This window comes from Choloepus didactylus, chromosome 9 (assembly GCF_015220235.1).
Source record: "Choloepus didactylus isolate mChoDid1 chromosome 9, mChoDid1.pri, whole genome shotgun sequence".
NCBI classification, from domain to species: Eukaryota; Metazoa; Chordata; class Mammalia; order Pilosa; family Megalonychidae; genus Choloepus; species Choloepus didactylus.
The window spans coordinates 76,973,443-76,990,260 of NC_051315.1; the positions used below are offsets into that span (position 1 = coordinate 76,973,443).

The 16,818-nt window shown below is 34.2% G+C and overlaps 1 protein-coding gene across 2 annotated transcripts in view; it reads left to right on the plus strand.

The window, feature by feature from the left end:
- The window catches only part of ITGAV (integrin subunit alpha V), a 115,826-nt gene that overhangs the window by 44,109 nt on the left and 54,899 nt on the right, over positions 1-16,818 (plus strand). For both annotated transcript variants that reach the window (XM_037849112.1, XM_037849110.1), the window contains exons 5-10: positions 8,211-8,272; positions 10,146-10,191; positions 12,755-12,880; positions 13,730-13,774; positions 14,635-14,678; positions 14,765-14,821. In XM_037849112.1, the coding sequence (XP_037705040.1) occupies positions 8,211-8,272; positions 10,146-10,191; positions 12,755-12,880; positions 13,730-13,774; positions 14,635-14,678; positions 14,765-14,821 (380 nt within the window). The remainder of the gene's footprint in view (positions 1-8,210; positions 8,273-10,145; positions 10,192-12,754; positions 12,881-13,729; positions 13,775-14,634; positions 14,679-14,764; positions 14,822-16,818) is intronic.

Genomic DNA, 16,818 nt, shown 5'->3' on the forward strand with positions numbered 1-16,818 from the left:
CACCATCAATATCATCCTTTACCCTTAGTCCCAAGCAAGTCCATTTGGTTCTTCTCTCTAATTGAAGTCTGCTCTCTTTTGCGGCTTTTTAAACAATTGCTGTATGGGGTAATGCTGGCATTCATAGCTGCCGGACTCTGGCTCAGAGTCTCAGGTGTCACACAGATACCTGAAGTTCAAGGGACCAACCAGGTTATACACAAAGAGCTCAGCATCTCAGAATTTAGAAATAACCATTGCAACTCATGAATCGATGTAACTGCTGTACGCGCTTACAATCTAAGAATCTTTACAATAAGCCTCCCCCTTTAACCTGGCTCTCAGATTCAATTCTCAGAATTTTCACGTTATAGTTAGTCCATATTATTGAGGTGTTATAATGTTTGTCTTTTCGATTCTGGCTTATTTCACTCGACATACTGTCCTCAAGATCCATTCATCTAGTTACATACTTCACAACTTCATTCCTTCTTGTCACTGCTCAGTATTCCATTGTATACGTACACTACTGTTCACCATTCCGTTTATCAGTCAATGTACCTTTAGGCTACCTCCATCCATTGAAAATCATTAATACTGCTGCCATAAATACTGGGTGCAAATGACCATTCTTGTCCCTGCTGTCAGTTCTTCCAAGTATAAACCCAATAACAGGGTTGCAGGACCAAATGGCAACCCCATTCTTAGCTTCCTGTGGAACCACCATACTGCCTTCCAGATGGGCTGCACCATTCTACTTTCCCAGGGAATAGATACATCCCTCTCTCCACATTTTCTCCAGCGCTTATATCCCTCCGTTTATTTATTAAAGTTTTATTCACTCACCATACAATCCATCCTAAGTAAACAATCAGTAATTCCCAGTATAATCACGTAGTTATGCATTCACACCACAGTCTATATGAGGATATTTCTGTTACTTTTGCAAAGAAACAGGAAGAGGAGAAAAAAAATGAAGATTAAAAAAATAAAAGATAAAAGGAAATATAAAATAAAATAAAATAAAATACAATGAAAAGGTCAGACAACACCAATGCCAAGAATCCCATACCATTCCTTCATACCCCCTCTTATAATAAGACATTTAGCTTTGATGTATTGCCTTCGTTACAATTAATGAAAGCATCTTACAATATTACCATTAACTATAGACTCTAGTTTCCATTGATTGTATTTTTTCCCCTATACCATCCCATTTTCAGCACCTTGCAATGCTGACATTCATTTGTTCTCCCTCATGTAAATACATTCTTATTTTTGTACATTTAATCACCATCATTGACCACTCTAGGTTTCACTAAGTTATACAATTCCAGTCTTTGTCTTCTGTCTCTCCTTCTGGTGTCATACATGCCCCTAGTCTTCCTCTTTCAACCATACTCACACTCATCTTTGTTCGGAGGGCTTACAGTATTGTGCTACCATCACACAGTAAGTAATGTGCTATCCATTTCTGGATCTATACAGTCAATCCTTTTGAACCTTCTGTACTCCTTCAGCATCAAATGCCCGATCTCTCATCCCTTTCTGTCTCCTTGTAACCTGTGTTCTCAACTTTAACTCTCAACGTTTGCTCATCAATGTTAGTTCATATTAGTGGGAGTGTACAGTGTTTGTCCTTTTGTTTCTGGCTAATTTCATTCAATGTAATGTCTACTGTCTACTTTTTTTGCCTTGTGGATTTTATATGTCATATTTTATTTTATTTTTCTTTTCCTCTCTTTTACCCTTACTGATAGTGTTCATTTCTATACTCTTCTCCAAACCTTTCTCTCCTTGCTTTTCCTATCTGACTGTAGTGCTCCCTTTGGTATTTCTTGTAGAACAGGAATCTTGTTCACAAACTCTCTCAGAGTCTGTGTGTCTGAAAATATTTAAAACTCTCCCTCATTTTGTAAGTCATTTTTTATTGTATACTTTAACATGTGTACATAACAGTGATAACTTTCAATGTACGATCCAACAAGTAGTTAGCAAATTTCAAAGAATGCTATGGGTTACAATTCCCCATTTTCAATTATTTCCATTATTGTAAAATATAACATATATACAGAAAGGTGTTAACTTTCAAAGTACAGCTCAACAAGCAGTTATATAGGTAATTTCAAAAAATGTTATGGGTTACAGTTTCACAGTTTCAGTTCTTTCCTTATAATGAAATATAGGATATATGCAAAAAGATGCTGACTTTCAAAGCACAATTCAACTAGTAGTTATAGAGCAAATTTCAAAGCATGTTATAGTTTACAGTTACGTTTCAGTTATTTCCTTCTAGCTATTCTAATACCCTAGAGCTAAAATATATGTGTATTTGTGTGTGTATATATATATATATATATGTGTGTGTGTGTGTGTGTGTGTGTGTATATGCTTATATAAAGTTTCAGTATTTGTAATCCTTTGATAAATCCTATCTTATCTTTGCTGCCCCTTCCTTTCTTTTAATCACTTTCTCGATCTTTAGGGGTGTCTAGGCAGTGACCACCCTAACTTGTTCATATTGAAAGTGGGTGATAACACTAAGGGGAAGGGGGCTGTATCTGATGGTTGTTCTTAAAGAGGCTGTTACCTCTGGATTTTAGGCTCTGTCTAGCATAGGAATTCTCTGGTGGATTTAAGTTTCTGAGAGATGAAACTTAGTGAGTGAATCTTTTACAGAATCTCAAATAGGGACCTAGGTATTTTGGTACTACTGTGGGTAAGGGCATGGCATACTGTGGCCATTTGGGATATCTAGCTGGAGCTTGCATATTGAAAAGGATTGCCTCGTGACTCTATTTGAGATCTCTTAGCCACTGTAACCTTATTTTATTACCTTTTTCCCCCGCTCTTAGTCAAGAAGACATTTTCAGTCCCTCAATGGCAGGGCCAGGCTCATTCCTGGGAGTCGTGTCCCATGTCACCAGGGAGATTCATTCCCCCGTCTCCCTCATTTTTGAAGGACGGTTTTTCTGGATATAGAATTCTTGGTTGGTAGTTTTCTCTTTTAGTATCTTAAATGTATCATACCGCTGCCTTCCCACCTCCATGGTTTCTACTGAGAATTCTGCACATAGTCTTATTGAGCTTTCCTTGTGTGTGATGGATCGCTGTTCTCTTGCTGCTTTTAGAATTCTCTCTTTGTCTTTGACATTTGATAATCTGACTATTAAATGTCTTGGAGTAGGTCTATTTGGATCTATTCTGTTTGGGGTATGCAGCACTTTTTGGATCTGTAATTTTATGTCTTTCATAAGAGATGGGAAATTTTCAGTGACTATTTCCTCTATTGTTCTTTCTGTCCCCTTTCCCTTCTCCTTCTGGGACACCCATGACACACATATTCATGTGCTTCATGTTGTCCTTCAATTCCCTGAGACCCTGCTCATAGTTTTCCATTCTTTTCCTTATCTGTTCTTTTGTGTATAGACCTTCAGCTGTCCTGTCCTCTAGTTCCTGAATTCTTTCTTCTGCCTCTTCAAAGCTGCTGTTGTATGTCTCCATTGTTTTTTTCATCTCTTCTGTTTTGCTTTTCATTCCCATAAGTTCTACCATTTGTTTTTTTCAAGCTTATGAAGTTTTCTTTATGGTCACCCAGTGTCTTCTTTATGTCTTTTATCTCTTTTGCCACATTTTCCTTCAACTCATTGATTTGATTTAGGAGATTTGTTTGAACATCTTTAATTAGTTATTTCAACTCCTGTTTCTCACTTGAAGTGTAAATTTGTTCCTTTTACTGGGCCATTTCTTCATTTTTCCTTGTGTGAATTGTAATTTTTTGTTGTCGAGGCATATCATTTCCTTGATTACCCTAGTCAGAATTTACCAGACCATACAGGCCCAGGTCTCAGGAAGGAGGGTGTGATCAGTATCAAATTTCCCTAAGGATGAGACCCAGTAAGTTGTCAGACTTTCCTGTGAGTTCTCTAGTCTCTGTACTTTTCCTATCCTGCCCAGCAGGTGGTGCTTGTCAGCCTGCAGCTCCCTACTGGCATAAAGAGGTGCAGTGCCTTTAATTCTCAGCAGACCCTGTCCCTGCCAGGGGCCAAGGATGAATCAGAAATCAAGCTTAAGCTGTTTCTGTTTTTTTTTTCTTCTTGTTCCCCAGGCCCTGGAGTCTGAATTCTCTTAAGGGAGGGCAACCACTTGAGCTTGGCCTGTCTCCCCTTTTCTTAGGGAAGATAAGCCCTTTAGGGAATTATGTCCTTCACTTGACTTCTTTTATCTAACTATCTTAACTCCACCCTTGCCTGGATCAGGGCTGATGATTCTAAATACCTGAGGCTTTTTACGATGAACTACTAGAATGAGAGAAAAAAAAGGAATAAAGATAGAAACCACCTTTTCAGTCAGTCCCAGGCCCCCAGTTTCACTGGTCAACTGGAATGGGTATCTGGTTCTATGTGCCCCTTTTCTTGGGACACAGCTTTTTCCAGTATTCTGAGCTAAGCTGACTTCAAAATCTTCTTTATTCATTCATTCATTCATTCATTTATTCATTCATTCATTTTACACACACCCCGCTTCCTCCCTTCCAGGAGATATCTCAGGGTTCTATTCCTTCTTACTCCGAGTTTATCTGTGCTTAGCTTGTATTCAGTAGTCCAAATTTGTTAATTAAACTGCGATTGGAGCATGGTTGGGCTATGTTCTCTTGCTCCCAGCAGTTATCACTTCTTTTTCCCACAGGGGAGTGTTCCAACTCAGCCTACTGTGCCAGTGGGGGAAGTGCACCAGCTCCATAGTTTGGGGAGCTTTATTTGCCATTCTATGCTGCAATCTCAGCTGTTTCACCCATTCCAGACTGGTGTACCATATGTGTCCAGTTCTGGATGTCCCCTCAACTGTTGTTCCAGACTATTTTCTAGTTATTCCTGGCTATTTACTGGTTGCTCTGAGGACTAACTAAAGTCCACATCTCTCTATGCTGCCTTCTTGCCCCGCCTCAGTTTTGGTCATTTTGCATCTTTAATAATGACTAGTTCTTTTCTAAACATGTTTTTAAAGGACTTTAAAAACTTCAAAAAATTTATCATGCGAACAGTGTTTGTATGATAAATCTGTCACATAATGCTTTACTTATTTGGTTTAGGCACAGAAGTTATAAAATCATTTTAAACCTTATTTTCTAAGGTATTTAACATCTAAATCAAGTCAGGAGCCATGGCCTGCAGGCCTGTTTTTGTTTATAAAGTTTTATTGGAACACAGCCATGCCCGTTCGTTTACATATTGTCAGAAACAGGAAAATTGAGTATTGGGAGTTGAGTAGTTGCCACAGAGCTGTTATGGTCCCTGAAGCCTAAAATATTTGCTATCTGGTATTTACAGAAAAGTTTGCTGATCCCTGATCTAAATAATAAAACCTCAACTCTTAGAAAAAGCACAAAGAAAGCCACCCCTCTCCCCCCAGCAAAGAGATTGCCTTACTTCCTAATAGGCCTGGCTTTCAGTATCTCTTGATCATTGTACATGATTTTGGAGTCAACCTTTGAAATATTAAGATACCGACAGGCCCAAATTACTAGGGGCAGCGTGCCTTGAGAAAAAGCTCTCAGGAACAGGGATCCTAGAACCTGAGTCATATTCCTGCCTCTGCTGATGAGCTGCCTGTAACAGAACTGAGCACTACTTCCTGCTCTTTATTCCAGACCGTAGAAGCAGCTTATTGAAATGCAGTATGGTGTTCATACCTGGAGCATTTTTTAGGTCATTCTTTTTCATGTTCCACTGGACACCAAATATTTCAGCAGAGAGAATCAGGAACAGAAGTTAAGATTTACTTAACCACTATGGGCCCGTGTTTCATTACTGATAATATGCTGATTGGACAAAGGACTTCAAAGTTATAATTTTAGTATTTTGTATCTTCTTTGAACTTCAAGAAATATGAAACCTAGTGGTGATGCCAATTTTGAAGGGCCTCGTTGGTAACTTCTTTATGATTTGCTTGTTTTTGATGTGGTGGTACTGGTAGTAGACTGTGTTTTTCTGTTCGTTTGGTTGGTTTTGTTTTTAACACGACCTATCTGGACACCCTGGGCAAGGAATTCCACTATCATCAGCATACTTTATTGCTGATTAGTATTGCTTCTGTAACCTTATTTATGACCATTCTTGACTTTACACACTAGGTTTAGTGTCTTTTTGTTCCAAGTGCCTAAGCCGTGAGTCATATGGCTTTAATACTCTGTCATCTGTGTGCTCAGACTAAGTCTTTTGTTCCCTCTGCCTTACTTTCTGATGATAATATCATTTGTACATGGATTTTCTTGGTTACAATTTCTAGTTGGCTTTTCCTTCCCCTTGTTACTTAGGGAATTATAAATTGTTGATTTAAGATAGTTCAGTGTTGTGTAGACAGACCTGGGTTAGGTCTGTGCTCTCTTGCTTACTAGCTGGTTGACTATGGTCAAATTATTTAATTTCCATAAGCCTTAGTTTTCCTGATCTGTAAATTGTGAGTAATAATAGTATCTCTCACAAGATTGCTGTAACAATTTTAAAAGATACCAGGCAAAATGCTTAGTACTGTACTTAGTTTACAGTATGGGCTTAATGAACATTAGCTGTTCTTACTAATAACCACTAATATTACTGCTTGTAATATTATTGTCAGGCTTGACAAATGTGAATATTAATTGTCTATTGAAGTAAACAACAAGGCCTTCACTGAAATGGATTATATTCGGCATGAAATTTTTAAAATTGGCGTAAACACCAAGTTTAATGTGTAACTGTTATGAAAATTTTAAAGGACACTCATGTTGTTTATCTGGACATTTTTGGAAATCAAATAAAGCAGATGATTGTACAGTACAATAATCACAAAAAGATGTCTTTATAAACAGCCTGTAATAGTTCCCCAGATGCAACTTGAATAAAGGAAATAAATGACTGACTTGAGGTCAGAGCAGAATTCCATAGTATGATTCACTAGACTCTGGAAATCCCAGTCTCATGTTTTCCCACTCCCTCTTGGTTAGAAAAATTTGCACTGGGATATCATTGCACTCTTGAGGCTATTTTGTAAAAAATATTCTAAATTTGGTTATAAATGTGTAATGTTGGGCGGTTCCTTGGTTTTTAAAATGAGTTCAAAATTTTTGATGGGATTATTTGACAAAAATTCTTAGAAGTTTGTCTTGTGACTGAAAATAGATATTTTTGGTTCCTGTATTTGAGTGGAAAATACAGCACAAAATTGTGTTTATTTATATATTTTATCATTGGTTACAATAATTCTTTGATAACTGAAGGGTATTGTAGGTTCATCTTTATCTCTATTTCTATGTACAGTATTGCTCATAATTAAGGTTAGTTTAAATTAATTGGCTAATTTTTCAAAATTAGTCTCCTTTAGTGAGAACTTCAAAAAAGAAGTAACTACAAAAGAGCAAAACTACTGAGTCTACTATCAATTGGAAAATATTTAAAAGTGTCACACTTAAAGATGTCCACTTTATTTAGACCTACCTAAACCTGTTGTGAGAATAGTTCCATATTTTGCTCTTTGTAGAACATTCAGTTACCAGTTCCTGAAATTCTGAATTACTTTTAAAAAATAGTTTTCCTTTGTTGGCTATAAAAGTAAAAAAATGTATGTGGAGGAAAATTTATGTATTAGGAATGTCTATCTGCCTTTACTAATATTTGCAATAATCTAATGAAAACTGAATTTAGAAACTATAGGGTAATAGTAATAAGAATTTCATACTGGAGTTTTCAGTTTGCGGTTCATAACTCATTAAAGATTTATGAACTCAATATAATGGCTCAAAACTAGTAATTTTAAAAAGTGGAATAAATAGAAAATATCAGAGTGTTTTGTACATAACAACAATGATTTTATTTTGTGAATAAAATAAAATAATTCTTATTTAGTTTTTTATACATACACACACGTGTGTATGTGGGTTGTGGTAAAAAAAAAAAAAAAGTTTGAAATCTACCATCTTCGGTGATCTTTCTATTCCCTAATCACTAGTACAGGTTCTTTAATGTCTCTCTGTTTCCATATCTGAGAAAATGGTGCTGATAAACATGCATAACTAACTTTGTTAGAATGTGATAATAACTAAAATGCCCAAGTGAATGAACAGTCCCAGAAACTAGTACATTATCTTATGATTATAGTGATACCAGATTTTCTCTTTTTTTTTTTTTTTGTTTTGTGTTGTTTGCTTGTTTTGGGGTTTGTGTATATTTCCACTTTTTTTTTTTTAATTTTAGAAAATATTGATGCTGATGGACAGGGATTTTGTCAAGGAGGATTCAGCATTGATTTTACTAAAGTAAGTTCTCATTTAAGACTGAATGAGATTTAGATCTACCTTGTTGTCCAAACCATGAATTAAAAATAAATGATCAATACTTCACCCTCTTTGAAACCATTATCTGTTTTCTGAAAGCAGAAAATAAAGTTGACCTATGTGTTTTGACAGTCTTTGCCTTATATTATTTCCTCCTTCCCTAGTAGACATTGCTTATTTGAAATAGGGAGACATCAGAATAGGAATGGAGAAAAGTAGAGAATCTCTTCAGTATATGATTTAATGTTAAATATTAAAAATTAAAATGTCAAGCTAGATGGATTTGTAGAATGCTGAAGTTTTCAAAATTTTCTATTTTGTGCTGAAATTGGTTTCTCACAAGCTATTAATGGGAGCTTTATTTTGAAGAGTTTAGTCCCATAAACACTGAGAAACATGCATTTTTGCTGTCTGTTTTGGGCCTACAGGCACCAAGTGAAGCTGAAGTAACTTTGTAAGAAATCTCATGCAGTGCTATATGTATTTTTAACTAAAATGATGGACTCTTCAAAGTTCATAATTTTAACTATTTTTCTAATCTAAGAATTATTTGTATATTTTCAAAGGCAAATATTCTTAAGTATTTTTCTTTGTATAATTTTCTCTTTTTGTGGAGTATATGAACATTCCTTTTAGTGAGTCTTAAGAATATATTGGTTAAAAGTAGAGGTCCTATAGTATGGCTTTCCTTGAAAATATGAGATAAGAGGAGTGTTTTAAACACTACAGAAACTACAGTCCTGTGATACAGAAAAACTATAATAAAGCATAAAGCATTTCCTTACCTTTTTTTAAAATGTTATTTCATCTTTATTTTTCTTCTGTTTAATTTTTTTCTAGACTGTTAATTAACTCCCATAATACTAAGGAATTTATTTTTAATTGGCTCAATTTGATATTGAATTATGAGTAATTCAAAAATTAAGGAAGTGAAACAGAGAGAGAGTATATTAATAAATACCATGTTTAATATTGCATGTTTTATTTTTAAATAGGTATAATTAAAAAAATTTGCATGTTTTCTGTTTCCATCAAGTATAATCACAGAAATGTTCTCATACCATGAAAGTTATTGGTAAATTAACTGTTAACTTTCTTAAACCCATTTCTGATTAAAAGGTGTCATATTAAGGCAGACAAGTTAGAAGTAGCTTTTACATAGCCGGAGGCAGGAGTTTCTCTGCTGAAAGTTTGAAAGGGATATATGTGCATTTAGAGGTGAAAAAAAAAAAAAAATGCTTACCTACAGTAAGAAGACATTTTCAAAATACTGTGCTCAAATACTAAATACACAGTTTTAAATAAAAGTAAGAAATACTGGTCAAGTATTATATATATATATAGTTTCAAGGTATAGCATACCCTGAAAAATTTACATTCTTTCTTCACTTCTGTTTAGATCTGCCAGACACTAACATAATTTTCCTTTAGCAGAAGAGAAAATTCTTCAGTGTTTATCAGAACAGGAATTTGCCTATGTAGTAATAATCCTAATATACAAAATAAAGGAGTAATATCTTTTCCCTATTGTTTCAGTATACTTTGCGATAGTTCTTCATATCAACCGTACAAAGTAGTTATGATCTACAGAATTGATCTGCCAAACTATATTTTCATATATTAAAGGAATGTATTATAACATTCCTTTTATATTTTCTTGTATTTTAGAAAAAGGTATAATGAAAACCACTGAATCTGGGATGGGTTTGAGATTTAAGGTTTTGTTTCCTTTAACGTGTGTATATATATATGTATATGTACTTGTATTAAAAACTTTTATGTTTATTGCATTGCATTCATTTTTAAAAATTTCTGTTTTTTCAATATGTATTTTTTGTTGTTTGATTCAATTTAGGCTGACAGAGTACTTCTTGGAGGTCCTGGTAGCTTTTATTGGCAAGGTAGGTTAATGTTTTTAAATTACCCAACAATGACTATATATCTCTGATTCACCTGGCCTTATTATGTGCCTGTGAGATTTTTCAAATTATATGAAAGAAATGGAAAATAAAAACAGTTAACATAACATAAAACATTAAAAAAAACAGTTTTTTTTAAAGGTATATCGTGTGTATGTTCTTGTAGAAAATAAAATGAACATTTGTAAGTAAATTATAAAATAAATTCACAAAGTGATTTTAAATGGTTTATTTTTATTGTTGGAATTATGTACTTGATAAATTAGTCTGTAATTGCCTCACAGTTATCTTCTCCATCTCTGTACTCTAGAGGCCATGATGAAAATACTAGGAGTTGTGTGGGAGCTCATTAGGAACTGATGTATAATAGGCAAATTGTGGCATTCTTAAAGTTTATGGTTTTTACAGTATCTTGGCTCATTAGAATATTTAAATAGTTTTTTCTCATTAATCGTTGGCATCAAGGATGATCTCTTTAAGTGTTTAGGGGCTTTTCTTTAAATGGAGGATTTATTAGGTTTTTTAAAAATATTAAACTGGCATTGACAAAGATAAAACACTACTTTCTTCAGACATCTTGGGATGCCTAATTATTAAAATTTACTATTTGAACAAATGCGTAACAGATCATTATGTGCTGATAACATGAAAATAAGTAACCAAACCTCTGCTTATCTGCTTATTTTATGTTCCATTTTACCATTAGAGAGACACAGTTGTTTATTTAGTTAATATTTGACATAACTATTTTCTGCTAAAAAGTGACACTTTCAAGATCAGAATTCTGCTTATTAGCATTCTGATATTCTGGCAGTCAGTATTTGGAAGAATTCAAAAACCTTTGACTATTTTGGTTTGCTAGCACTTTCTAATTCTAAATTTATTCTATACTATGTTTTTCTTACTTGCTTTTGTGTAGGAAAATCTGTGCTTGCTTTTTGCTTTATAGAAAAGGGAAGGTTAAAAACAATCACTGAAGGAAAGTAAGATGGAAGATGAATGAGAAGGAATAAGAGATGGGAATAAATGGAAAGTTGAAAAGGAAAGGTAGAAGAGGAAATGAAGGAAAGAGAAAAATCAGGCAAAGGGCAGGGAGCAAGATGTGAGGCATATTAATACTGAAAATTTTGAATTTCCATGCAATATACATCTATTGGGAAGTGAAATAATTGGGGGAATATCTTAATTGGATTTTACAGTTTTTTTAATGAAAGAAAAACAGCAGTTCTAAAGTACATATGAGAAAATGGGGGATATTAATATTTTCTGGTTGCATATAAAGCATGATCTTGTTTTTCTTCTTTGCTGCTGGCTTTGTCATTGTGTACACAGAAAGGGAAGGACATAACTGACAGGCGTGCCTGAGAACCAAAACTTTCAGTCAAGGAAGCTAGATTTTGTGATTCTCAGTCAGGACTGCTTGTTGACAATGCCTTTTTAAGGGGTCTAACCTGTATCTTTAACTGACTTTTAGATGTTTAATACCTTAAGTATTACAGAATGTCTGTATGCATTCCTATCTTTTATAGATTGGAACAGATAGATACCATTGATATTATGTTTCCTGGAGTTTTATTATAAATGGCCTATAATTTGTAACTAAAAGACTCAGTGAATGACCAGAGGATATTTTGCTTTAATAAGTTTAGAATAGGCAGGTTGCACCTTGGATAAGTAAGTATGTTAGATGAATTACTTCATAGATTTCAGAATTGTAACTATAAAAATAGAGAAAATAATAATGCTGTTCTATCCCAAAGAGATGATTGATTTTCCTGTAATCTTTGATTCAAGAACTATTTATTGACTTTCTGCTATGTGTTAGCTACTATTCAGGCACCAAGAATAAAGCGGTGGACCAAACAGAAAGTGTTTCTGCCCTAAAGACACAATTTATATGAATGGACAAATTGGAACAGAATTGAAAACTTGAGCTATTATGAATTTCCTCCTAAAACAGCAGGAACAAAGAGATCATTTTTCTCACAGAGATGACTTTTGATATTTAAACCAACCTCTTTTTGGGGGGAGGGGTGTCTGGTTTTTGTGTAGTCACCTAGATTTCTTGTTTACCTGATAACTTAAGGTTGTGAAGAAAGGTAAACTAACCCATATATGTTGCCTCATAAAAGTGTCCAAATAACTAGTTAAAATCCAGTCAAACCATTTCTTCTGATTATACAGCTGAAAGTATTGTTTCAGCAGATTTTTCAAGTTTTAAAGATTTCAAGATTTTTCAAGTTTGGTTGGGAAATAGCCCTTGATTTTATTGTTCTATTTATTTAACATTGATTTTTAGTGAATCAAAGCAAGTTCTGTAATTCTTGATTCTTTTTTTTTTAAAGTTCTGGCTTGAGTAGGAATAATTGAAAGTGAAAAAAATATCAAATTCCACATTTAGTACTTTCAGTGAGAGTTATTTAAGGCTAATAATTAGAAATGCTAATATTTAATGCTATTGCTTCCTTGTATGCCCGTGCTACCCTTCATCTGCATGATAAAGCTCCCTTTAGAAGGTTGTCATTTATTCTGTTGTTTTTTTTAGGTCAGCTAATTTCAGATCAGGTGGCAGAAATTGTATCTAAATATGACCCCAAAGTTTACAGCATCAAGTATAATAACCAGTTAGCAACTCGGACTGCACAAGCGATTTTTGATGACAGTTATTTGGGTAGGTAAAACCAAAGAATAGACTCTACTTAAGAGTTGTACTGTATCTGTACTGTATTTGTGTATAATATATTACAATTTTAAAGAAATATAATGAATGTACAATTTCAAATTTTTGTTGTGTACTTAGGTGATATTTCATAGCAGTAAATGAAATTTAAGAGTGGTTATATAATATTAATACATCAGCTAACATTTAACATAGTAAGCGGTTAACATGCTCACTTAGGCATTACTCTAAGTGCTTTATCTGTATTAACTTACTTAATTCTCACAACAACTCTGAAAGTATAGTGTTATTATTCCCATTTTGTAAATGAGGAAGCTGAGACACAGAGTGGCAGGTTACTTGCTTAGAACTTGCTGTTCTGATATTCACACCCAAGCAGTCTGACTCTTGAACTTTTATCCACTATGTTAAACTACAGTTTTGGAGTTTAACAGATTTACTAGGTTTTTCTTTTTAAATTTCTCTCTTATTTATTAAACCAAGTCACCCATGACAGAAATAGTATTTTCATCAGTTGAGAGAATCTCTTATTTATTGCTCCTTAATGATGAATTGCAAATTTACTATTTTTAACTGACTTCTTTGTAAAGTTAATAACAGTCCTATTTTCTAATAGAGGTAATTCTAATAGAATATTTGGATTGATTATTTCCATTGAGATTCATTCATTAACAGATACATATGTCATCTCCATATATATCTGTTACCCCAGGGGACAAAATATTACATAATTAAAGGAGTTACTTGAAAATATTTTCAAGGAAAGTTGGCTTGTCTGTGTGCTGAAGGTAAGCAACCATTCCTGCCCTCATGGAGTTTCACCTTTGGTTCCCCATCTAGGTTACTCTGTGGCTGTTGGAGATTTCAATGGTGATGGCATAGATGGTATGATGCTCTTGAACTTTATTAAACTCTTTTTTTAAAAAAACAAAATTTAGTTAAGCATTTGAATCATGTGGCATTGAAAATTTTCAACAATGAAAGCGTTTTGAGACCATCATTAGGGAATTTAACATGAGAAATGAGGGAGACGTTAGTGCATTGACAAGAGTGGAACCTCAGTCTGTGTTGAACTCTCTCTAATGGCCATTGAGATTGAGACAGCTGCTGTCTGCCTCAGTCTCTTCCCCTTCTCCTGGTCCTTTCCAGCCTTCAGCACTTCAGTTATTTCTTCAGCTCCTTCGTCCTTGCTTTCAACAAAGTCATTCCTCTTGGGGATCTTAGTTTCTTCCTTCTTTAGGCATAATTTGTAACCTTCTGCCTCCAGGGCTGTTTCTTGTAATGTCATTACTTCCTCTTCCCTCTGTTCATTCCTCTTCCTTCAGAGCTTTATTTAGAAATGCTAGACTGCACGTGAGTTCGATCATGTTTCTGTGCCACAGCCCCCTTCAGCTCCTTTCAGTTTACTCTATATTATTTTGCGTTAGTGTAAATATAACTTTTCTTCATTCTTATTCCACTTTATCTTATCTGTTCAGTTTCTGATAAGATTCCAGTTGCCCTGAGGGCAAGCATGCATTTATTTTTGAAGGTCCTAGTGATTTTCTATACTGTTTAAAGATCGAATCTCATGATTAAAAAATGCCAGGGTCATTTACAATGGTATACCAATTAAAAAAAAAAATAATTTGTTTTCTACTGAAATAGTAAAACAAAATTTAAAGCTTTCTGACGTATCTACTCTCTCTTGCAATCTCCAGTCTTGGTCTTAAAAATGAGTAATTAAAGTTTTTTTCCCCCTCCAGATTTTGTTTCAGGAGTTCCAAGAGCAGCGAGGACTTTAGGAATGGTAGGAAAGTTAAAAGGTGTTTTTAAAAATTGCTAGGTTATCTTATATGTTACTGCATTTTATATACTACTCTTTTTCCTGAACAGGTTTATATTTATGATGGGAAAGACATGTCTTCCTTACACAATTTCACTGGTGAGCAGGTATGCTTTTAAAATAATGTTTTTCCCCTTGATTATAAAAGCAATGTATATTCATTGGAGAAGATTTAAGAAATAATGAAAAATATAAAAGTCAACTATAATCCCATCCAGCAATAATCATTATTATCATTGTGTATTTCTTTGCTTTTGTGTGTGTGTGTCTGTATAAAACAAAAAATGGTTCACACCCTGTTTTTAATTTTGTAACTTTCTTCACTTAACATTTTATCATCAGCATTTCCTAATGTTTTAAAATTTTTCTTGGCCATATCATAATGGCTTAATGATTCCGTAAGATTCATTATTCTAAATACAACATAGGCTTTAAATATTTCACCTTTATTTTAATTAAAAGTAATTTGCTTAAGCAAAGCCTTTTGAAGTTACATGGTATGGCTATTCTTTTGTTTGTTTTACAGAGATAACAAAATCAAGTTACACACATACATGTCAGGCAAACAAAACCACAGAAACTTCTGTTTTCTTTGCTGATGACTGAATTCTCTTTTAAAAAGGCATGATCCATGTCTTTTAATTTTATTAGATGCATAACAAAGCATGGTACAGATGTGTGTAGCATAAACACTATAAGCAAACTTCACTTATTTGTACATGAACCAAAACATTCTTCAGTTTAAAAGTAATATATTTAAGTACTACACATTCTTTATAAGTAGTACAGGCTTCTATGATATTCTGTATTATGTCTCAAAGAATTAAATTATTAATAATGATAGCTTCTCCTGTCTGGCTATGTACAAGTCTCTGGATCATGTTATATAGTCAATGATGATTTCTTTTTTCTTCCTCAGCAGCTGTGGGATAGTGGGAGTGCTAGAAGGCTTTGGGTTAAGACAGACCCAAAGCCCTTGGGCTCTCTGTGCTCAATCTGTTATTGCATTGGACAAGGTGTTTGTCACTGTAAATCTGGTTCCTCGTTTATAGAAATTTAGAAACTTCCTTCTGGGTTTTTGTGAAAATCCAATGAAAACATTTCAGTCCTGGTACCCAAGACGGAGCTTGTCCCAGGAACCCAGTAAATGCCATCCTTTCTTTACACTCTGAGAAACTAAGGTCCAAGAACAGTATTCTATTAAATTCTAATGAACAAATCAACCTGGTACCCCAAACACAGTGCTTGATACTACATGTGCCCTTATCTTGTAATTGGACATAGAATATGCCTTTCATTTTCTCAATTACACTATATCTACCCAAAATAGATATTTAGGAATCTCCCTTTTTGTACCCTCCTGATATCTCAGTTATCAAAATGTGGAAGATGGGCTCATTTTCCTCTTTTAATTTGTTGACTCATCTACCTTAGCTCTCTTTAATCTATCATTTTCTAGTTTTGTTTTGCATGTTGGGCTCTCTTTAGACCTTTTCATTTTCACATTTATTTCCAGCCAGGCTGCTCTGTCTGTAATAGCTAGGAGTCTTCTATGGTGGGGGAGAGTGTATCTCTTCTCCCTACTCATAGTAAGCACGTAATAAACCCAATTCAGAAGGAAAACCACCTGGCAAGTAATTGATTGAGATGTGAGATGAGTACTAACTCATGTTCCAAAAAGTAATTTCTTTAGAGGAGGAGTAGTACTTCCACACTGGGATTGGAAAGCCAATTTTTGGTTCATTAGTAATTCTTATTATCCTGAGTTCATATCCTCATTCCATATATCACTTCTTTGGCTCAGTTAAATGCTTGTGACTATTTTCTGATAGTGTGCCTGCGTCTGGCATGTTTTGGCTAGTGGAGAGGAAGGCAATAACAGGTTAGACCTGGGGAGAAGAGTTGTTGTACTTAAGTGACATTTGTTGAAGACATTGAAAAGATACAGGAATGATATATTTAGAAAATGTTTTGCCTGCAAATCTGGGGAAATAAACAGGCCTCATTTCTAGATTGTCATTGTTTTAGTAAAATTAAAAAAAGAAGAAATTTAGATTCACACACTCTATGCAGAGAATAAAATTAGCCCTTTCTATTTGAAAAA